General features: G+C 46.1%; 1 protein-coding gene across 1 annotated transcript; it reads right to left on the bottom strand.

The window, feature by feature from the left end:
* Positions 1 to 10103: 10103 nt before the first annotated feature.
* On the bottom strand, positions 10104 to 21248 carry LOC142098514 (uncharacterized). Its single transcript, XM_075181355.1, has 3 exons — positions 20447 to 21248; positions 16148 to 16581; positions 10104 to 10283 (listed from the first exon to the last, which is right to left on the bottom strand). The coding sequence occupies exons 1-3, from the start codon at positions 21246 to 21248 to the stop codon at positions 10104 to 10106; spliced, it is 1416 nt and encodes a 471-aa protein (XP_075037456.1).
* Between the last annotated feature and the right edge of the window lie 3141 nt (positions 21249 to 24389).

The raw sequence follows: 24389 nt of genomic DNA, 5'->3' as shown, positions 1-24389 counted from the left end.
CATCTGCGGTGATCCGGGACCGGTACAGTTGGCGGTGGTGGTTATCGTGGAATAACAGTGGCCGGAAATCGCAGTACAGTCGACGGCCAGTGGTAAGGGCACATGATGGTATCGGGCACGCTTAACCCACCTGTTTTCAAATGGAATAGGCTATTAGTCTCGGTCCAAGTACTTCCCGACCGGGTTGACTTGTGGTTGCTTCCGTTAGCCTAGAAAAGGGGAGGGTTCTGTAGTGCCCGGGGCGGTAGCCCCGTTTAGGTAGATATGTGCGCCTTGGGGTGTGTGGTTGTCCCCCGTTTGCGGATGCCCCCTGGAAGGCTTGGGGCATCCTGGTTGGCCTGGCGGATGTCGACTCGGTCTGCTCCTTTCTCCACCACCATACCTGCAATAAATCCCGTGTTACTTTCCTCACATTTAAGTTGTCGTGTCTTTATTATGGTTATGGTTAAAACGATAAGAGAATAATGTAAGGAAAGGTATCAGCCATTAAGCATTTTAATAGAAAACACTCCACAGTGTACATATCTATGCTTAAAACGTGATCATCCCACATAAATAAAAAAGATATAGCCATCTTCCCATTGGAAACACACAGAAAACACTCCACAGTGTACATACTATGCTTAAAACGTGATCATCCCACATAAATAAAAAAGATATAGCCATCGTTCCCCTGGAAACACATAGAAAACACTCCACAGTGTACATATTTATGGTGAAAAATATTTATGATGTTTTAGGCTGCTAGTAATATTTATGAAATATTGATAAGTCAAAATGATATAGCCTACTCAAACACAATACAGCCTTGAGAGCCTATGATAGTTCCAGACATTACAGAGATTAGTGCATACTTGCAGACCTTTTTAAACTTCTTTAGATCCCAGGCAGGGGGGGCGTGGTTGGAGGGTGGGAGCGGCGGGGGGTGGGGGAATCGCATCATTTCCTCCCCCCACCCCGTGACAAAATGCCATTTTTGTTGCGGGGGCAGGGCCAAAATGATGCGAATCACGCCATTTTACAGCATGATGCGGTTTGCGGGATATTTGCCTGCTCTCCCTGGAGACCTACCGAATGTCGGGAGTCTCTCGGGCATTCTGGGAGAGTTGGCAAGTATGGATTAGTGGCCTCAATTCAATTCGAGGGGCATTTTAGTGACAAAGATATAAATTGCCCATCGATATATTTTTTAAATCTAATTTTGTGCTAGTGCAGCGATAATTTAGATATTTGGGGCCTGATTTAGAGTAGGCTGCATATTTATGACCTGAATATATGGCTGCAAAATTGCAGCATTACATATGATACATTCTGAACATATTTTAATGTGCCTGGAGTAAAGATACAGTAGTCAGCTTGATGATGACTACTGCTCTATCTTTAGTGTTTTAAAAAACATTAAATACAAAAATGAGCTAATCCAAATAAGTAACCAGCACAAGTGCTGTAGCCTGGGCTGGTTACTGCTAAAGCAGCGGGACAACAAGCATGCATTTCCCTTGCAAAAGCAAGCAGCACCAAACTATGGAAGACCCGCATTGTGGGTTACCCCTGATGTGGAACCAGCAGCATGACCCAGGGCAAATTGGGTCAATTAAGTTAATTTATCCAACCTAGCACCTGGTGCAGGATGCTGCTTTTTGCAGAGGACCACACACTCGTCTCTCTGCTTTAGATGTAGCATTGTGCTCATTCTTTATTTTAGGAGAGAATGCTTTTTTCTTTATGTCGTAAGCATAAGAATGTTTCACTTGCACGTACAATTAGGGGACACTGTTCACCGTGAGGTTTAGAGGGCGCTGTGTGGTGGCACTAAAAGTCTGTCTAGTCTGCTCCCCTCCCCTCTATGCCCCCTCCAGCTATTATAATAAGTTTTTTTTAACAGTGCCTACAGTGTAGGACACATTTTTAGTTTAGCCTTTATTATTTTATTATTTCATTACTTAGTTTAGGTGTGTTTTTTTAAGTGGTAAATGCCACTAGCTGAATGTGTGGGCAGTTAGGGAGAGTGCTCACAGCGCTTTAATGCTGCACCCCCTCACGATTACCGGGTCCCGGGAAAAGAGTCACCTAGCAACGGAATGGTGATCTAGGACCCAGCCGTTGCCAGGGCAATGTTGCAGGCCTCCGCGGCTGCAGCAGCCGGTCTTCCTGTCAAAGGAGATGATGGCGATACCTGGGGTCTTAACTTGCTCTGCTACTCGCTCATCATGAGATGAACTTAAAATTACATTAGCGGTGGACACTAAGGTAGCAGGGGCAGATCATTGGTGAGGGGCTGTCTCACTGATTGCAGCCCTCACCTGGTTGTATCACTCTGTTAGCAGATTTCTAAGGTGGCCATTTTACAGAGGAGGACAGGGGTTAGGATACGCCCCCCTGTTTTCCCAGGCATTCCGGCTCCTCAGTCGCCATTTTCCCGGGCACTCCGGCTCCTCAGTCGCACAGAGTTCCCTGGGGAGAGAGAGACAGAAATCTGCTGTCAATTTAGATAATTCTAGCTGTGTTTGATTTTGTGTTATATCTGTCTCTGTTCTTACATTGCCCTTCTCTTAGAGTGGATACAATTAAATAATATATATATATATATATATATATATATATATATATATATATATATATATAATTTAATTGTGTATATATATATATATATATATATATATGCAACACTCCATTTTCCAGCTGGGGTGTATGTATTAGTTTGCGTGTCCTGTCTGCGAATTAATCTTTTACCTGGTAATCGGTATTGTGCAGTGCCTCCACCTTGGTCTGTGTATCATAGGTTCTTCGTTGGGAAGTGTCTAGGCTGTAGCAACACCAGAGGGAGACCAAGGAACCCTCTGCCCCTTACTCTGAACCGCAGGCACACACATATAATATATTCACACCAGATTGGTCTTTAGAAGCCACACCGGCACGTTTATTAGTGAGGCGTGGACTCCTAAAATTTTTTGTAGATTTTATATAAAAAATATATCTCTCTAAAAAGGATAACTGCCACTAATAACATACACTAAATTCTATCAGTTACTTTAACTTTACTAAAACATATCACACAAATACAATTTAATATTAGACAAATATATACAATCGTGCAGTCTCTGTTAATTGGCCTTTCAAATACAGTTACAGGGGTATATTTACTAAACTGCGGGTTTGAAAAAGTAGAGATGTTGCCAATAGCAACCAATCAGATTGTAGCTGTCATTTTGTAGATTGCACTAAATAAATGAAAGCTAGAATCTGATTGGTTGCTATAGGCAACTTCTCCACTTTTTCAAACTCGCAGGTTAGTAAATATAGCCCACAGGCTTTTCCACAGAGCAGATGATGCCAAAGAGTTTGGTGCAGTTTTTCTCAGTTTTAAACTCAGTCTCTGTTCCCTATCTGTCCCTACTCTTTACTTGTTGTTATATCACAGTCCCGCAAAAGGGTATTATACAGTATTCTTCAGGTCCTCCCACCTGTTCCCTGACAAGTAACACAATAATCAAACAAATCAATAATAAGGTAACATGGGGTACTTACCCCTTCTGTTCTTCAGCATCTTCATCCAAGATGGCTCCTATCTGTTCAGATGTCTGGTTATGTCTCTCCCTCTCTGGGGACTCACTTTTACTCAGACCTCCATTTAGCTCTCAAGTTGTCTTGCTGCAGAAGACTCTACCAGGATTATCTGTCTCCCTGAGTCCCCATCAGAACTGCAACTGCCATTTTTCAACTGCTACTTCCCAAGCTCCTCCCCCCCACTGCATGCTGGGTGATGTTGTTCTCTGCTTGAAGGGAAGGTATCCAAAGTACATGTGTGGCCTGCTCAGGTCACCAGTGCTACACTCTCCCCCTGTGGGACTGGCACTCCACTGACCGGTTGATGAGCCTGTTCCATACTCTGAAAATTAATTTAATTTAATCCTGCATATTTACACTTCCACATTGATTCTGACCTGGGACAATGCTAACAGTAGGAGGCTCAAAGTATGGCAATGGGTAAGCCCAATATGGGTGCACTACACGGGGTATTTCAGTGGCTCTTCCTAATTGGTCATATGTTAGCATTATGGTAGCCCTGGGTCGATTGAGGGCTAATAGGTGTTTCCCCCTGACACCTCCCCTACCCCTACCTCATTCTCATTTGGTAAATCTGGCGATTGCCTGCTTGGCTCTTTCACCACTGGACTCATCTTCTCAGATCTTCTTGCTACTTCTTTCACTGCCCTTCCTAAAGTCCTCTCAGTAGACTTGGGTTGCCAAACCGATTCCCGATCAGGAACAACAGCTTCAACTTCCCTAACGGGAGGGTCATACCCCCATTCATCTTCATCATGCTCCGTCTCTTCATCAGCTAGACAATTCACTTCCTTTGGTTGGGTTCTCAATCTACCTGCTTGGTAGTTGGAATACGGCCAACTTCGTCATCTCTGAATGGTATATACCTACCAATGGGCATTAGATGCTGCCTATGATAGGTCTTTACAGGTCCTGTCTGTCCTTCTGGCTTTACTTGATATACAGGTGATCCAGACATCTTTGACACCACCTCTTAAGGTTCTCTTCTCCATCTATTAGCCAGCTTGTGTTTCTTGGGTATCAACAGGTACCTTAGCAACACTCTATCTCCTGCAGCAAGGACATTCTCTTTCACCCGACTATCTCTGCTTCCTCTCTTTCATCAACAGGTAATTACTTCTACCTCATTTGCACCAGTATCAAAACTGTATTAAGAAAGTGTATTTTTTTTCTAATGGTATGCTGTCCTTTTACTGTTTGTTTGTTTGTTTGTTTGTTTAAAACTTTTATTGCTAGTGTTTGTTGGGGGAGGTTATTGAGGGCCAGACACTAGAGAGATAGTGGTCAGCCCACGAAGGACAGCTAGCACCATAGTGTAGTATATAAAGAATGCAGTGTGTATATAAAGAGTAAACAGTCTTGACCTGCCCCTTAGATTGGGCAGAACAGTCCCCAAAAATTGGGTTTGTCCCACTAGACCAGGCTTGGCTAACCTGTGGCACTCCAGGTGTTGTGAAACTACAAGCCCCAGCATCTTTTGCCAGTATATAGCAGCTTATTGCTGGAAGGGTATGCTTGAACTTGTAGTTTCACAACACCTGGAGTGCCACAGGTTAGCCAAGCCTGCACTAGACTCAGAACATTTGACAGACTGTCCTACCTGTTCTTGTCACCTTTACCACCTGTGGCTGCTGGTTTCTTTAGTTGTGGCTTGTCTGAATCCTGGAATGTTGAGGGCCCTATTTGGAAAAAATAATGGGTACATTTAGAAAATTCCAACCAGCCCCGGTGTTAAATCAATAGGACCCACAAATAATACTTAGGCCTTCCTCCAGCCCCAACATTAAAGTAATAGTATTCCCATTTAATAAACCTATTTCCCTCCCTCCAGACAGTCCCTGCAATAAATTAATCGCATTTACGTATAATATACCTGTTTCCCGCAACCGTCACTGGCATTGAATAATTCATACTCACATTTAATAAATAGACCTCATGCTCCTCAAACTCAGCCCCACATTCAATTAATAGCCCCCAAACCACCACATCTTAAATTAATAGTCCCCACTGTAAAATTAAATTGCCCCACCTTCACCCTACAAACAAAATAGCACCCATTATTTAGCCACTACCTACCACACACACATTACATTGCCACAAGTCCGCTGTGCCATCACACACACATTACTGTGACCCTTAATCACCATGCTGTGCCTCCATAAGATCACACTGCGCCCTCCATGCTGCTTTTGTCCCCCCCTTCTCCTGGCCCCCTTTTATCACCCTGTGCCATGCTGCTTTTGCTCCCCCTCTTCTCCTGGCACCCTTCATCTCCCTGTGCCATGCTGCTTTTGCTCCAACCTTCTCCTGGCCCCCCTTCATCACCCTGTGCCATGCTGCTTTTGCTCCCCTCTTCTCCTGGCCCCCCTTCATCACCCTGTGCCATGCTGCTTTGGTCTCCCGTCACACTCTGCCATGCTGCTTTGGCTCCTCTTCACACTCTGCCATGCTGCTTTGGCTCCCCTTCACACTCTGCCTTGCTGCTTTGGCCCCCCTTCACACTCTGCCATTCTGCTTTGGTCCCCCTTCACACTATGCCATGCTGCTTTGACCCCCCTTCACAGTCTGCCAAGCTGTTTCTGCTCCCCCTTCACACTCTGCAATGCTGTCTGTGCTCCCCCTTCACACTCTGCCATGCTGTCTTTGTCTCTTTTCACTCTCTGCCATGTTGTCTGTGCTCCCTCTTCACTTTCTGCCATGCTGCCTTTACTCCCCCTTCACTCTCTGCCATGCTGCCTTTACTCCCCCTTCACTCTCCCATGCTCCCCCCTTGCTTCCATTCCTTCACTTACCTTTTCTATCGGCTTCTTTTTTCTCTTCTCTCTTCTGTGTTCTTGCCGACTCCTCTTCGCGGTGCTCCTCACTGAACGTCGAGCTCCCCCCACCAACGAAGCGGGGAGCGATTAGGATCGGGGCCTACCGGGGGATAGCCCAACATGAAGACTGTTTTGGACTCTTATTTACTTCTCACCTCATGAAAGTTTGTTTTATCTATCAGTTTATTTTCCCTGCAACATGCCCTCTGTTTAATCAGCCTGCTGTACTACTTGCTCAGCCACTCCCTACCCATGCTACAGCTGTTTCAGTCCTCTATCTCATCATTACACTTTCAGTTCTACTCAAGGTTTTGTCTGCCATCACAAGTATAAAGGAAAGAAACTGAGTTTGAACCATTCTAGTCTCTCTGACTCTGCAAGAACTCAGCTACTCCATCCCCCACATGGCTCCCCACATCATTACTCCATGTTATCCAACATCCAGGAATAAACTACATCTACTGCAGCCTCACTCTGCACTACTCTGATTGCACAGTACAATGCAACTAGGTAATTCTTATAATTCCCTAATTTTTTGCTATTTTACTCATAAATCCCAATGTTTGCCAAATTATTTTTCTTCCTCTCCTTTCATGGCATTATATTTAGAACGATATCATCCCTCACCCATCCTGCAACACACACCTCTGTCCACATTGCCCCTTCATTTCTTCACTCACCTCTTGTTAACAATCTTAAACTGTTGTCCTTTCAATAGTTATAACAGCCTCACCCTGTCACCAGAAACTAATAGGACACATATCTTACAATCATCTTTCCTTTCTTTCTTCCTCCCTGCTTCTATTAGCTGGTGATATATCACCTAATCCAGGTCCCCCTCACTTCTCCCACACACATATATCTGAACGCTACAGAAATCCAGCAAACCTCAAACGCATCACCTGTCTCCCCTCTCTTCCAAAGTCCTTTAAATGTGCCCTTTGGAATGCACACTCTGTTTGTAATAAACTTACCTCAATACATGATCTCTTCCTCTCAAACAACCTCAACCTTATGGCAATAACAGAAACATGGCTCACGCATTACATGGTGGTATCCATTTCACCCACACTGCCAGACCTAGAGGCAGACAAGGAGGTGGGGTTGGACTACTTCTCTCCCCACAGTGCAAGTTCACAGTTCTACCAAATATCCCATCACTCACGTTCACATCATTTGAAGTTCATACTATTAGGATTTTTAACCCATTCTTAATGCGTGTTGCTGTCATCTATCGCCCACCCTGGACTACACCAACAATTTCTTGAACACTTCTCTGCATGGCTCACTCACTTCTTATCCTCTGACATCTCCACCATCATCATGGCTGATTTCAACATCCCTATTGCTAATCTACGTTACAATGTTGCTTTCAAACTACTCTCTCTAACATTGACCTCTCCCAGTGGATTGAATCCGCTACTCATTAGGATGGACACTGTCTTGATATTGTTTTCTCTACACTATGCTCAGTTTCTGATTTCCTTAACACTCTTTTCCCCCTCCTGGATCATCACCTTATTAGCTACTCGCTCACCCACAGTTCTTTAACCTCCCCAGTGTCAAACTCTCCCAAGCCTCCTCACACCTGCAAAAATATTAATTCTATTGATTGTCAACACTTTTCCATGTCTATTCAACACCTTCTCTCCCCAATATCTACATTCTCCTCCCCTGATAGTGCAGTACCTCATTTTCACCAAACCCTAGCAACTGCCCTTGATCAAGTGGCTCCTGCGACTCTATATACTCCGTGTAGACTTCTTTGCCAACCGTAGCACACTAAAGTAACATGAACTGTACAAAAAGTTTCTCCTAAAGCAGAACGTCACTGGCGTAAATCTTGTACCTCTAATGATTTCATCACATATACTGCTATCTACCATTCCTATCGAAATGCTCTGGACACCTCAAAACAAACATACTTCCAATCTTCTACATACAAGGCCGTCAACAAAATTGCACCAACAGACATCTCCTCACTTGTCTCCAAATATCTCCCAACTCGACACCTCCCTTCTGCACAACATCTACGTCTCTCTTCCACTCTCATCATATCCTCCTATTACTGGTTACAGGATTTTTTTCGAGCTGTACCCACTTTGTGGAATTCCCTCCCTCACACAATAAGACTTTCCTCTAGTCTTCAAACCTTCAAGCGTTCTCTGAAAACCCACCTCTTCAGACAAGCTTATGATATTCCTCAACCAGCATCTTAATCTCCGTAGGTTACCCTATTATCACCCTCTACACAGCGAACACAAGACAACAACCCTCTGACCAACATTGCTGTGTGACTGATCATACAGCCCACTCAATACTTTTTAGCTTTGCATTCTAGCTTGTCCAATGTGCAATATGATGTAGCACGTGCCCTTGTGTTTCAAACTCCCATTGTACCATAGATTGTAAGCTTGCAAGCAGGGCCCTCTTACATCTCTGTCTGTCTGTATTACCCAGTATTGTTTTATTAATGTTTGTTCCCAATTATAAAGCGCTGCAGAATTTGCTGGCGCTATATAAATAAATGATGATGATGATATCATAATGGGTTTTATTTCGTAACCCCGACTGAGCCAGCTTGTGGGCTTCCTTTAACTCTTCTCTCAATCGCTGGACATACTGAAGATTATTCTCCCCCAAGTAGGAAGTGTTGTGGACTCCAAAACATATATCAACCGGCAACCAAGCTTCTCTTCCAAACATGAGCAGGTAAGGCGAATATCCCATAGACTCATTTTTCGTACAGTTGTAGGTATGTACTAACTGACTGATAAGCTTACTCCAATGTTCATTTTTAACAGTGTCCAAAGTGCCCATCATATTGAGAAGGGTCCGATTAAATCTCTGTATTTTGTGGGTCTTCTTGCGGGTGGAATGGTGTGGTTTGTGACTTGCGTATCCTACATAACTCGCATATGTCTTTGATTAAGCGACTCTCGAAATCTCTTCCCTGATTGGAGTAAATCCTAGCAGAAAGCCTGTAGTACCCAAATAATTTTTCCCACAGAATATTTGCCACTGTTGTGGCCCTCTGATCTTTAGCCGGATAAGCTTGTGCATACCGGGCGAAATTATCGGTGATTATGAGTATACTAGTAGTGTTACTCTCATCAGGCTCCTCAGACAGGAAGTCAATACATAAAAGTTCTAACAGCCCATCACACTAGATGTACTTCAAAGGCGCAGCTTTCTCAGGCAATGTCTCTCTTAAGATACATGTTCCACAAGTTTTATAATATTTTTCTATCTCAGTTTCCATTCTGGGCAAGTAGAATCGATCAATAATAAGCCCATTACTCTTATCGACACCCAAATGTCCGTGTTGACAATGCAGTGCATTTAGAACTGCCACTTTGTGTTTCTTGGGCAGGACCAATTGTCTCCTCAGTCTGCCATCCTTGTGAGAGGTTTCTCTATAGAGGAGCCCTCCCCTAACTATCAAACAGTCTCATTGCCTGTGCAATAGAGCAGCTTCCTCAGTTTTGAGAGCTTTAAGTCCTAATCTTTCTTGGTTTTTAACCATCCAACGCACACCTCCTATGGTCAAGTCTTCTTGTTGGTGGTTCTTCAGCTGCGTCTTACTGACTCTATGCAGGTCTCTAGCTCCAGCTTACTAAGCCAACAATACTGTTTGGGCAATACCGCTTCAGTACTCCCTAATGCCATGATGCACTCTCGCACTGGTGGTACAACTACTCTCCCTTCTTGACACATGCCTCAGATCTCGGGAGCTGGCACATTCACCCATTCTTCAGGCGTCTCAGCTTGCCTTCCCACCAGTCTAGAGAATGCGTCAGCATCTATGTTACCCTTACCAGGTCGGTATCTCAAAGTGAAGTCAAACACAGCAAGGGCAACCAACCACCCATGCCCGGTGGCATCCAACTTTGCTGTAGTCTGAATATAAGTCAAGGGATTTGTCCATGTGCACTTCAAAAGTGGCACCATACAGATAGTCATGCAGCCGATCCATAATTGGCCATTTCAATGCCAGAAACTCCAACTTGTGCACCAGGTAATTTTTCTCACTTGGTGACAATCCTCGGCTTACATAACGTATAGGCTTCAACTTCCCTCCGTGCTCCTGATACAGGACTTCCCCCAGTCCTTTGAGGGATGCATCCACATGTAGGATACAGGGTAAATCAGGGTTTGCGTAGGCAAGTACAGGAAAATGTGGAAGACTCTTTCAGCTTCCTAAAAGCATTCTAACACTCAGCCATCCAGCTCTCTCCAAAAGGATCGTTGATCCTAAGATAATATTTATTTTCCTGCTTGCTAATTTGTCCCTGGAGGGTAGCCCTTAGTCAGTGCTGTCAGCGGCAGGGGCGGATTGGTCATAGGCCTTAACGGGAACTTTACCGGTAGGCCGATGACCTAAGGCCGCCTGTCAGGTTTTTTTTTACCTTTGAATTGTTTTTCTTCTTTATTTTGAATGAGGCCGCGGATCTCCTGTGGCCTGTCCCTCCCCCCCTTTGAGTGGCCTATCACAGAAGAAGTGAATATCACATGGGACGCGCACCATGTGACAGATGCCGTCCCATGTGAGCAGAGAAGCGCAGCTGGAAGCGGCTAAAAAAGTAAGTGAGAGCGGCGGGCTTATGACAGGGTCTGTGTGTATGTGTGCGCCCGCGCGGAGGGGGGGCCGACTCCTGTGAGTGATTGTGTGTGTGAAGGCGGGGGGCAGCGATTCCTGTGAGTGTGTGTGCGCGTGCTTGTGGAGGGGGGAGGACTCCAGTGTGTGAGCGAGCGGAGCTGATTCTAGTGTGTGTGTGTGAGCGGCAGGGGGGCTGATTCCAGTGTGTGTGTGTGAGTGGAGGGGGGGCTGATGGCACTGTGTGTATGAAGGCAGCAGGGGGGGCTGATGGCACTGTGTGTGTAAAGGCAGCAGGGGGGGGGGGCTGATGGCACTGTGCGTGAAGGCAGGGGGGGGCTGATGGCACTGTGTGTGTGAAGGCAGCAGGGGGGGGCTGATGGCACTGTGTGTGTGAAGGCAGAGGGGGGGGGCAGATGGCACTGTGTGTGAAGGCAGCAGGGTTGGGGCTGATGGCACTGTGTGTGTGTAGGCAGCAAGGGGGGCTGATGGCACTGTGTGTGTTGGCCAAGGGGACTTGTGGCAATGTAGTCTTTGTGTTGGCCAAAGGGTCTTGTGGCATTGTAATATGGGTGTGATGTAGGTGGTGGCTAATTAATGGGTACTATTTTGTTTGTGGATTGATGGTGGGGCAATTTAATTTAATAGCGGGGACTATTTAAGATGGGATGGTTTGGGGGCTATTAATTGAATGTGGGGGTGAGTTTGGGAAGAGGGCTATTAATTAAATGTAAATATGAATTATTTAATGCCGGCATGGTTGTGGGAAATGGTTATATTTATTCAATTTAAATGCTGTTAATTTATTGCTGGGGCTGTTTGGAGGGAGTGAAATAGGTTTATTTATTAAATGTGAATTCTAGCATTTTAACATTGGGGCTGGAGGGAAGCCTATTTATTAAAAGTGAGTGCTTTTGATTCAACAATGGAGCTTGTTGGAGTTTTCTAAATTTCATGTACTCATTTTTATTCCAAATAGGGCCCCCAGCATTCCAGGATCCAGACAAGCGGCAAATGATCAAGAGACACCAGCAACCACAGGTAGGGAAAGCAACAAGAACAGGTAGGAGAGAGCAGGACAGTCTGCCAACTGTATTTTTCTATATTGGCAGCTCCTCTGCAACATGTTATTAAATAAACATGAATATGTTTCAGCGGGACAGTCCTGATTTGGGAATGTTGGGACAATGGTGGTATGTAATGGGCAGTCTAGCAATATTCAGCCCTCTGATGGCATAATCAACTTTGTATTAATCCCGCCTCTTTTTGTGTTTGCCCTGCCTACACTTGATTTGGCCTAGCCCACATGAGGCCATTTCCAGTTTTTTTTCCAGGGCCACTTTTCGCTCCCAATCCGCCCCTGGTCAGCGGTCTGGTCACTTTAGAATAATTTGGAACGAACTTCCAATAGTATTCGCAGAAAAGAGGATATCTTTGTATATGATATTGTGCATGTCTGCAAATGCAGAAATAACAATAACTATAAATGGTAAACATTTATAATAGGGTCTTCAATCTGGAGACTAACACACAGATGTTGTTGTAAGAAACAAAGTGTGTGGCCAGTACACTTTGTAAACAAATAATCAAAAATCCTGAATATTAATGGATAAACCAAGGATAACAATAGCAGTGAAAAATCAGTCATCAGATGACCATAAAGAGTGTAAATAGAGCAGTCTTACCCAGAAACAGCAGCACCTGTAATTAGTGCTAATAGCACCTTCAGATCCAGTTCTTCTATATAATGAATAAGGTAGCGTGTATCATGTATCCGTGCGCCCCTTATATTCATAAACTTTCTGGTGCAGAGAGAGGGCATCCAGGCTGTTAGGGAGAATAATTCCTCTATAAAGTTCCAGTAGCTGAGGAAGATGTTGATTACTCCGATCTGTTGTGCTTCTGTTTGTACGGGTGAAGGAGGACTGATAAGCTTGTTTGAAAAAGGAATTGTCATCCAATAGTATAATTTGTCCAGTTTGCAGCTTTAGAGAGATCTGGGGGTAAATGTATCAATCTGCGGGTTCTTCAACACCCGCGTGTTCAGCCTCTTCCGCGATTAAATTTCAAGCGGCGCTGCCTTGTAAAGGGAAGTTAACCCTTTACAAAGCAGCGCCGCTTGAAATTTAATCGCGGAAGAGGCTGAACACGCGGGTGTTGAAGAACCCGCAGATTGATACATTTACCCCCCGGGGGTAAATGTATGAATCTCCGGATTCTTCATCTCCGGCGTGTTCAGCCTCTTCAGCGCTTAAATTTAAAGCGGCGCTGCATTGTAAAGGGAAACTTCCCTTTACAATGCAGCGCCGCTTTAAATTTAAGCGCTGAAGAGGCTGAACACGCCGGAGATGAAGAATCCGTAGATTCATACATTTACCCCCTGCTGTTTCAGGCATGCACTAATCCTTATCCAAACACCTGACGCGTTTCGTCTGCTCAAGGGCTGACTCAGTCTCTGTTCCCTATCTGTCCCTACACTTCACCCTTGTTGTTATATCACAGTCCTGCAAAAGGGTATTATACAGTATTCTTTAGGTTTTCCCACCTCTTCCCTAACTGACAAGTAACACAATACTTAGTCCAAACAAATCAATAATAAGATAACATGGGTTACTTATCCCCACTGTACTTCAGCATTTGCATCCAAGATGGCTCCTATTTGTTCAGATGTCTGGTAAGCTCTCTCACTGTGAAGCCTTTTAAACTCTCCCTGTCTGGAGTCTTACTTTCGCTCAGACCTCTGTTCAGCTCTCCAGTTGTCTTGCTGCAGAGGACTTTCCCAGGATTATCTGTCTCCCTAAGTCCCCATCAGAACAGCAACTGCCATATTTCAACTGCTACTTTCCAAGCCCCCCCCCCCCCCCCCCACACTGAATGCTGGGTGATGTTGTTCTCTGCCTGAAGGGAAGGTATCCGAAGCGCATGTGCGGCCTGCTCGGGTCACCAATGCTCTCTCTCTATATAAATATATATATCTATGAAATATATAAAGTCAGTTACACCCGCTTAAATACTGTAAATTGGGGGTGAGATACTGTAGGACCTCTATGAAGATAGATTGTTCTATAATGTGTCTTTCATATCTATCTGTCTTTTTTCCTAAATATGTCAGAGAGAGGGACAGGATCCAAGTCCAAAGCTGTCACAGTGACATATTTCACCTGTTCCAGGTGTCAAACAAAAATACCAGGTGGAAGGTTTGCTGATACCGGGTTTAATGTAACCCTCTGCGCCACACAGCTGGCCTACCTGATATCTATCCAAGGTTCAAAATCACCCAGGCAATTTACCCAATATAAAATGAATAAAAGTTTATTTAACAAAATGGTAGCACCAAACAGCAATAAACATCTTTAAATAATATCCTGCAACAAATAACACTACAGTCTGGCACAGACAACATACAGGGTATAATAAAAACATCTCACTAGTATCCTAGCCGCTCACAAGGACTGCTGTCTATCCATTCAAGCTTCTCCCCCTCCCTCCCTTACGAGTACCTGCAAGGCAGTGGTCCTGAGTCACTGTCACTCCGCTTTTGTCGGACACACAGCTCCCCGAGACCTGGAGACGTCGATCAAAGCAAAGGCAGTACTCAAGGGACTGATTATTCCTTAAAATGCATAGTGTTGATTCCCCCCCCATATGTAAAACCACCTTTGTGTTAACCTTACACCATACTTAGAAACCATAAAATAAAGACACGGACACCGACTTAAGTTTGGAAATAAAAAGGTCCTTTTATTTTTGCTATTAATTTTATTTTTTTATTTTTATTTTATTTTCTATAAACTATTTTATTTATTTTTATTTTCTTTTATTTTATTTTATTTCTATCAAAATCTATCAAAAATTTCTATCAACAATTTGGACCTTTTTTATATAGGTGGCGAAGAGCAGGGCAGCCAGCTAAACCAACATAAACCAATATTGTGGAAGATCGTCTCTTTTCCACCAACCCGGTTTAACACCTTATCTATTGGCCGGTACTATCGACTATAAATTAACTCAATACCCTCTGGACTCAAACTGGTCAAGCCCTTTCAAGGCAAAACCTGATAATCCTTACTAGAGCATCAACGAGTCTGATAACGACGAGGGAACCAAGGCTACATCGCCCACACTTACGTACCGTATGTTTAACAACCATCTGACTGCCATGCTCTCCCACCGCTCACACACCTCGTTCCTCGTGACAAGAAGTATCCACTGATATACTTAAAACAGGGCGGGTGGGTGGGTATCCGGATCCAGGAAACAGGAAGCTCTCCCTCCTCTACTGCTGGATATATTCTTTCAACAACCACTCCCACCTCGTTCCAATTGGCTGATTCCGTCCCAGGCTTAACCCCTTATTGGTAAGTAACATATTCAGCTCACAACACATGCTTTTAAACTCCTTCGGCTTAATGGCCTCTCTCATACTAAAATGCATAGTGTTGATTTCCCCCCCATATGTAAAACCACCTTTGTGTTAACCTTACACCATACTTAGAAACCATAAAATAAAGACACGGTCACCGACTTAAGTTTGGAAATAAAAAGGTCCTTTTATTTTTGCTATTAATTTTATTTTATTTATTTTTTTATTTTTATTTTATTTTCTATAAACTATTTTATTTATTTTTCTTTTATTTTATTTTATTTTATTTCTATCAAAATCTATCAAAAATTTCTATGAACAATTTGGACCTTTTTTATATAGGTGGCGAAGAGCAGGGCAGCCAGCTAAACCAACATAAACCAATATTGTGGAAGATCGTCTCTTTTCCACCAACCCGGTTTAACACCTTATCTATTGGCCGATACTATCGACTATAAATTAACTCAATACCCTCTGGACTCAAACTGGTCAAGCCCTTTCAAGGCAAAACCTGATACTCCTTACTAGAGCATCAACGAGTCTGATAACGACGAGGGAACCAAGGCTACATCGCCCACACTTACGTACCGTATGTTTAACAACCATCTGACTGCCATGCTCTCCCACCACAGCCGTGTGTTCTTATAGACCACGCGGCCCGCCACCTAAAGAAAAAACTAAACCCCTCAACTCCGAAAAAATACTTTCTATAAATAAAACCATTCCTTCTGCCGAAAAATGCACCCCATCCGCTCTGAAAAGATGTCTCCTGTCCACCGTTAACCCGGGATGACTTATCACTACCCTTTGCATGCTTTTCACGTTCTGCCTTGCGTACCCGTTTATCTTTTTAACCACCCTTATCAATGTGGCCGGGGGAATAGATGACCTCCAAGACAACCGGGGAATTATATTAGACCAACAAACCTTTATTGAAGGCCATCGGGCGTGTATCTGCGCAAGACCCTCACGAATGTTTATGATTAAATCTAGGGATTTTCCTCTACCCACGTCATTACCTCCCAGATGAATCACAACTATATCGGGGGTACCGTGCTCCTCCATTTCCTTACACAACGTGGGAATCAACTCCGCCCATAACATGCCCCTCTTGCCCAACCACCTGATGTCAACTGGGTGTTTGAAACCGAACCGCCTATCCGCTAATCTGTGCTTCGCTGCCCAAAAAATAAACGAATGCCCCACGACCCATACTCGCGTCGTCGTCACCGTGGAACCTAGGACAAAATAAATAGTCTCATCAGATCATACCCATATCTAAGAAACCATAACGACTACCAACAAAACGTGTTCTAATTCTGCTGCCTTCTTGCTGGAAATAGCCCCTCCTTACCAGAGGGGCCACCCCCGTTTAATTGAAGTATTTGCCACGGAAGAAAACTTTTTCATTAGCTACACATTTATACCCCATATGAGGGACACCTGTTCAAACTTTTTAATATTTATTTATTTTTTATTTATTTTTATTTATTCTCAAAACTAATTTATTCTAACTCTTAAACAAATGAAAAGGAAAGTTGGTAACCCACATGAAGGTAAAAAAAAACCCTTATAACCCTGGGAGGCACACACACTAATCAGGCCTTGCCAAGGAAACAAGGGGAGAAAATCCCTTCACGCCCCCGTTCAACACAGCGAGCAGCACAGCCCTGAGTCACCAAGTGATAGAGGAGAAAAGGATAAGATGAAAGCGATAGAGAAAACTGAAAGACTTGAGGAGATGCAAGACCGTGCAGTGAGAGCCCTTTCAAGGCTCCTTATAAGGCCGGATGTATTTCTTATATGCCTGTGACCTCCATCTCCCTAGTGCTTGAATCTCGGGGACAGATGCACCCCCAACTGCAGCGGCAGTGGCAGCCCCTATCCTGAAAGAATGAGTACCATAGTCTGCAGGATTCAGACCTATTTCCCCTAGCGCCCGTTTCAACAAGGCGTTAAACTGAAATTTAGTTAAAGGGGTCTTGTCCATATGAGTTAACCACACACCCTCCCCCGTGGGCCGGAGACTAGCAAATTTATTGGCCATCATGACTGGGCATATAACTGCTCCCTGCTGCTCTGTAATTGTCAACCAATGACCTCGGCCTAACTGGTCTGTTTTTGACTTAACTATCTTACAGCGCATAACGCTAGGTTGTAAAATCACATTTCTAGACAGTAAAGCCCCCCCTACGTCATTCTTGGATCTGGCTACTAGCTCGCTAATTCTGAAAGCACCGTGATACGCTACTGAGAAAGCTAATCCGAACAGCAAAGCCTCATAATCATCCATAGCTAGCTTCTGCAAAACCTCAACCAGCCTAGCTAAAATTTGGCTGTCAATAGGCCGGCGAGTGTCACTCTTCATCGGCTGCATTCTAGACCAACCTTTCAAAGCCTTTGATATAATAAATGACTTCGTGGGATCTTGTGTACCATTAAGCCTAGCCATGAATGAAATACCGGCTAAGAGAGACCCCATTCTCGCTTTAGACACCCCTTCGTTATACTGGTTCCACATAAAGCCCGTAATAGAGGGAATCTGACCTGAAAAGCTGCTGTTGAAAGACGCCTGGTAACCCAACCAACGTTCCCATGCCCCTTGATAACACCTTCTAGTCGCAGGAGCCAAGGACGCCTCCGCTAGCCACTTTATACCTATCGTATCATCTGCCAAACAGAAGGGGGACACTGTAAGCCCGTTACACGGGCATGCGGGGCCAGAGACCTAAAACGTTGCCAGTCAAAACGAGAAAGAGAGTCTGCTATCTGGTTATCTACGCCAGGAACGTGCCGTGCCCGAAAACTAATATCACACTCTAGGCATCTCAATACCAAGACTCGTAACAAGTTGATCGCCGGGCGTGATAAGGCGCTCTGCTTGTTAATAGCCTGGACGACACCCAGGTTATCACACCAAAATACCACACTCCTACCGCGCAACCGATCAGACCACAACTCTAAAGCCACGATTATGGGAAACAACTCCAAAGTTAACAAGTTCCGGACCAACCCCTCATCCTCCCATGACTGCGGCCAAGGCGCCGCGCACCACTCTCCCTGGAAAAAAGCACCAAAACCTTTCGAGCCAGATGCGTCTGTATGTAAGTCCAAGGATGTACTGGATACTGAGGGTGCTGGCCATACTCGTATACCGTTGAAAAACGCCAGAAACCGTTTCCATACAACCAAATCCTCCCTAATTTCCTCTGACAGCCGTACTTGGGAATGGGGACTACGGCAACCCGACGTTGCTAGTTGCAATTTTCTACAAAACACTCGGCCCATAGGTATCACCCGACAAGCAAAATTGAAGGAGCCTAACAGAGATTGAACCTTCCGTAAGGAGCAGGACGAGGACGACATAACTTCTTCAATCAGTGACTGTAATTTAACAATTTTATCAGGGGGTAAACGACAACAACCTTCTATTGTGTCAATTTCTATGCCTAAAAAAGCCAAGCATGTGGCTGGGCCCTCTGTTTTGTCTGCAGCTACTGGTACGCCCATCACCCGGAATAGCGCTTGTGCCGAAAACAAAATGTCCTTACAACAATGGGAATTGGCTGGGCCTATAAACAGGAAGTCATCCAGATAATGCGCTATTCCGCGGTGTCCAGTTCCCGTCCCGACACACCAGTGGAGGAAGGAACTAAAAGCCTCAAAATATGCGCATGAAACCGAGCAGCCCATTGGCAGGCATAGATCCACATAGTACTCGTTCCGAATTTTAAAACCCATAAATTTAAAGGACTCGGGATGCAAAGGGAGGAGGCGAAAAGCGGATTCTATGTCCAATTTAGCCATCATCGCTCCCTTGCCAAACTCCCTAACTAAGGTTAAAGCATCATCGAAAGACTGGTACACCACTGAGCTAATTGTAGGGTCAATCGCATCATTAACCGAGTTGCCCGCTGGGTGAGACAAATGCTGAATTAATCTAAATTTTCCCGGGGCCTTTTTTGGTACTATCCCGACCGGGGAAATGACTAAATCCTGAATGGGGGGGGATGAAAAGGGGCCCACCATACGTCCCAGGCCTATCTCCTTACCAACCTTCTCTGCCAGAATGTCAGGATGTAAATATGCGGAACGAAGGTTCCTGGCGGCGGTACCCGTCACCCCACTGTCAATGGGGAGGCGGAAACCGAGGCGAAAACCCTCTCTAAGGAAAGAGGCCTGGGCCGCATCCGGATAAAGAGCCAGCCACCTACAAAGGATTGGGAATATAATGGGAGAAACCGCCTTAGATAGCACCCCCTGCCCCTCCCCGTCCCCTACCGATGCCAACGGTGCCCCTAGGGCAGTCTTTGAGGGGATGACTTCCTCTACAATTGGAGCAGGCGTGTCTGTAACGGCATGCCTCCCCCCTCCCGCATGAGGAGTTGTTAAAAGCAAAGCACCGATTCCTTGAGGACAGGGGAGCACCACGTCTCCCCCCGTACTGAAACCTAGCTAACTGCGGGGGGCCGTACCCCATGTGCACCCCTCCCATCTGGGCTCTATTCAATCTCATCCAGATTTCTACATCCTTATAGGCCAGGGGCATATAATATTGGCCGTGCACTTTCTCCCGGAAAAGCTTATCATACAACCTCCAGGTCCCGGGGCGTTCACAACTATGCATTTCGTTAATCAAATGGAGATATTTCCAAACGTCTATAATTGCATCTGGTCTCGTTTCCAAATAGCAAGCCGAAAAAACACAGTACCCCGTTAGCCAGTTAGAAAAATTTCTATACGCATCCTCACCAACTCCACCTCTCGCGCACGCGGCCGCCAACTCTTTCTGTGTGTCCGCTGTCAGCTCAAATATGTCAACATAATACCCTCTCTTAATCTTATATCTCATGCTGCGTCTAATGCCTATCGACAATGCTGTGTTCTCACACTTCACTAGCGGGCCTCCTGTCGGTGTGGAAGAGGTGGTATCTAACCTGTCTCTGCTCTTCCTCTTAGCTCCCCCAAAATGAGTGTTCAGTATTTTAATCAGCTTGCGCTGACCCTGCCTAGGGGAAGATGAAGCTGACTCTGCACTGGTAGTTGAAATGCTAGAATCAGACATGTATTGTGTATTACATATAGTAGAGCCCTCATACTCACCGGATGTTCCCAGTGCCTCCTGCCGAACAGCCCCCGTTACGTCCTCATCTTCCGATCCACTCTGCCGAGCCCCTTGCTGCGTTGTTGCCTGCACCGACTCTTCTCCCCGCAGCTGAAGACTCGTTGCCCCGCCCTCGTCCATCTGTGTCCCTGCGGAGGACAGCTGCACCTGTGTCACTGGATGAGAAGACACGTTAGCACGCGGGGGAGACAAACTGTGTGAAATGTGAGGCGGGACCCCTGCCGGGGTGACTAAGGGCGGAGCATTCGTGAGATGACCATAGAAACCAGCGGGAGGAGGGACCCTTTGACTACGATCCCGTAGCTGCTCTGGTGGGGGGAGCTGAGGATCCCTACTAGAACACACAGCGGAATTATAAAAGGAGGGTCTAGGATACACGTGAAGGTACTGACCAGACAAGGAAGGATAGGGGGCCGACCACTCACTTCCACCATCTAGAACGGGCCTGAAATCTTTGGGGGGGTATGGCAGAAACCCCTGGGTGCTTGTACTGGCAGACCCGGGCTGGTTACATGGTGCCGGTGTAAAAGGCCAGCTGCCAGCTGGAACTGAAGGGCCGCAAGACCGAATTACAGGAGGGACTACGGGGGGGACCTGATGTGAAAATGCTCCCCAGTTATTAGAAAAACTGACCGGGGCTGGCCCCAACAGCCCAGGGGCCTGGTTAGATGATATACCGGCCCTACCAGAGGATTCCAAGGAAAATAGTAGAGGGGATGAGGTAGGGGGTGGGCTGTCTCTGGAACGAGGAAAAGGGAGGGGGGGGGCGTGATTGGTCATTTTCTGTGTTAACCTTCTCACAGATAGCAAATGATTTACTCTTGATACAATTAAGGACAGATATTGTTCTGTAGCTATACAGCGGAAGTTGTTTAACCAAGTAAGATTACAATCCAGAGACATTACATTTAAATATATAATGTAGTCATCTATCTGTTGACCTTTTCCCTATGCTAGCACACACAGACGCACAGCTAAACAAAGACAAGAGACCCCTCCTGGTGTGATGTACATTCATACAGGACTGGTGAACAATAATCCTTTTGTCTAGGCCAGTGGTTCCCAAGCTTTTGCAGTTCGCGGCACCCTTAGAGTCTCCATAATTTTTTCAAGGCGCCCCTCCAAATTAATTACCGAGCAGTCCCGTTTTATAAGTAATTGGGTCAAAAAACGTAATAAGTATTTAGGTCAGGACAGAAATACTTATTTAGTTGTATGCAAAGATACACATAAATCCAAGGGAAAATAATATTTTTATATATTTTTTTCAATTATATTTCTGTCAAAGAAAAATTTACAACTAACTCACTATATGCCCCTGCATCATCATCCACACACTCTGTGCCCCTGCATCATCATCCACACACTCTGTGCCCCTCTGCATCATCCACACTCTCTGTGCCCCTCTGCATCATCCACTCTCTGTGCCCCTCTGCATCCACACTCTCTGTGCCCCCTCTGCATCCACACCAGGGGCGCACGCAGGATGGTCAGGGGGGGGGTGTATACAATACAGCACTGCCGCGGCTGCTGTATAGTACAGTGCCGCTATGGTTGCCACTTAGTTAGCGGAGGAGGGGGGGTTCTGGAGACCCAGAAACCCCCCCTGTGCCCCTGCATTATCATCCACACACTCTGTGCCCCTGCATTATCATCCACACACTCTGTGCCCCTGAATTATCATTCACACTCGCTGTGCCCCTGCATCATCATTCACACTCTCTGTGCCCTTGCATCATCATCCACATACTCTGTGCCCCTGCATTATCATCCACAATCGCTGTGCCCCTGCATCATCATCCACACTCTCTGTGCCCCTGCATCATCATCCACACGCTCTGTGCCACTCTGCATCATCCACAATCTCTGTGTCCCTCTGCATCATCCACACTCTCTGTGCCCCTCTGCATCATCCACACTCTCTGTGCCCCTCTGCATCCACACTCAAGTAAGTGATGGGGAATGCACTCAGCACTCCATTCCGGCAGCCGGAATGGATGGGGATTGCACTCAGCATTCCATTCCGGCAGCCGGAATAGATGGAGAATGCACTCAGCACTCCATTCCGGCAGCCTGAATGGATGGGGAATGCACTCAGCACTCCATTACGGCAGCCGGAATGGATGGGGAATGCACTCAGCACTCCATTACGGCAGCCGGAATGGATGGGGAATGCATTCAGCACTCCATTTTGACAGCTGGAATGGATGGGGAATGCACTCAGCACTCCATTCCGGCACCTGTAATGGATGGGGAATGCACTCAGCCATCCATTCCAGCAGCCGGAATGGATGGGGAATACACTCAGCACACCATTCTGGCTGCAGGAATGGATGGGGAATGCATTCAGCCATCCATTCCGGCAGCCGGAATGGATGGGGAATGCACTCAGCACACCATCCTGGCAACCAGATTGGATGAGGAATGCACTCAGCACTCCATTCCGGCAGCCGGAATGGATGGGGATTGCACTCAGCACTCCATTCCGGCAGCCGGAATGGATGGAGAATGCACTCAGCACTCCAATTCAGCAGCCTGAATGGATGGGGAATGCACTCAGCACTCCATTCCGGCAGCCGGAATGGATGGGAAATGCACTCAGCACTCCATTCCAGCAGCCGGAATGGAATGCTGTATAGTACAGTGCCGCTATGGTTGGCACTTAGTTAGCGGGGGGGTTCTAGAGACCAAGAAACCCCCCCTGCGTGCGCCCCTGCACACTCTCTATGCCCCCTCTGCATCCACACTCTCTGTGCCCTTCTGCATTCACACACTCTGCGCCCCCTCTGCATCCGCACACTCTGTGCTCCTGCATCATCATCCACACACTCTGTGCCCCTGCATCATCATCCACACACTCTGTGCCCCTGCATTATCATCCACACACTCTGTGCCCCTGCATTATCATCCACACACTCTGTGCCCCTGCATTATCATCCACACACTCTGTGCCCCTGCATTATCATCCACACTCGCTGTGCCCCTGCATCATCATCCACACTCTCTGTGCCCCTGCATCATCATCCACACACTCTGTGCCCCTGCATTATCACCCACACTCGCTGTGCCCCTCTGCATAATCCACAGTCTCTGTGCCCCTCTGCATCATCCACACTCTCTGTGCCCCTCTGCATACACACTCTCTGTGCCCCCTCTGCATCCACACTCTCTGTGCCCCCTCTGCATCCACTCTCTGTGCCCCCTTTCCATCCACTCTCTGTGCCCCCTCTGCATCCTCACTCTACCCCCTCTGCATCCTCACTCTGTCCCCTCCTTCATTCTTTTGCCCCTCCATTGCTGTTTCCTATCACTATTCCCCTCCGTTTCTTTACTTACCATAACTTGACCTTCTTTCTTCTATTTCTTCTGTCTTTTCTTCTTTCTTCTTACCAATTCGGCAGATCATCCTGGGACCCAGCATTCTCTCTCCTGCCGCTTATCCCTGAATGTCGGGAGTGGTGACGTCACGCCTGACATTCAATGAGAAGCGAGGAGGTAGGAGGATGCCGGGTCCCGGGTGGCGTCGGATTGGTAAGTTGTTGGTTTTTTTTTCGTCCCCTGGCTGTGGCACCCCTGTGACAGCGCCACGGCACCCCTGGGAGCCGCGGCGCACACTTTGGGGGCCTAGGGTCTAGGCTGAAACAATGGACTTGTTTGAAAGATAAGAAAACCATGCTGGCAGACATTTTAACTACTTACAAATAGAATATATACAAGTATACATATGACTGACAAATATGGGAAGCCAGAGGGCTAGAAAAAGTAGATGTTTTTATAGTCCACAGTTTGTGAGAAAGGAGGTGCAGACTGGTTAAGGTGAAATTAATCGTTTCACCACAGACAGTCTGACTTGGATGGCCTATGTGATGACTGCAAAGCTGAGGACCTGCATTAGCAAATGTCTGGGGCTGCTGCCGATGT

This window comes from Mixophyes fleayi, chromosome 7 (genome assembly GCF_038048845.1).
Source record: "Mixophyes fleayi isolate aMixFle1 chromosome 7, aMixFle1.hap1, whole genome shotgun sequence".
NCBI lineage: Eukaryota > Metazoa > Chordata > Amphibia > Anura > Limnodynastidae > Mixophyes > Mixophyes fleayi.
This window is presented reverse-complemented; position numbering and strand designations above follow the sequence as displayed.

Bases quoted from the DNA above. Each gene is read 5' to 3' on its own strand.
- LOC142098514 (XM_075181355.1), bottom strand. From the start codon at position 21,248: ATGACCAATCACGCCCCCCCCCTCCCTTTTCCTCGTTCCAGAGACAGC. The intron at 16,582-20,446 runs GTGAGTATGAGG...ATTTTGTCCTAG, and splicing joins GGAGGCACTGGGAACATCCG to GTTCCACGGTGACGACGACG. The intron at 10,284-16,147 runs GTAGTGATAAGT...ACTTATATTCAG, and splicing joins ACGTGAAAAGCATGCAAAGG to ACTACAGCAAAGTTGGATGC.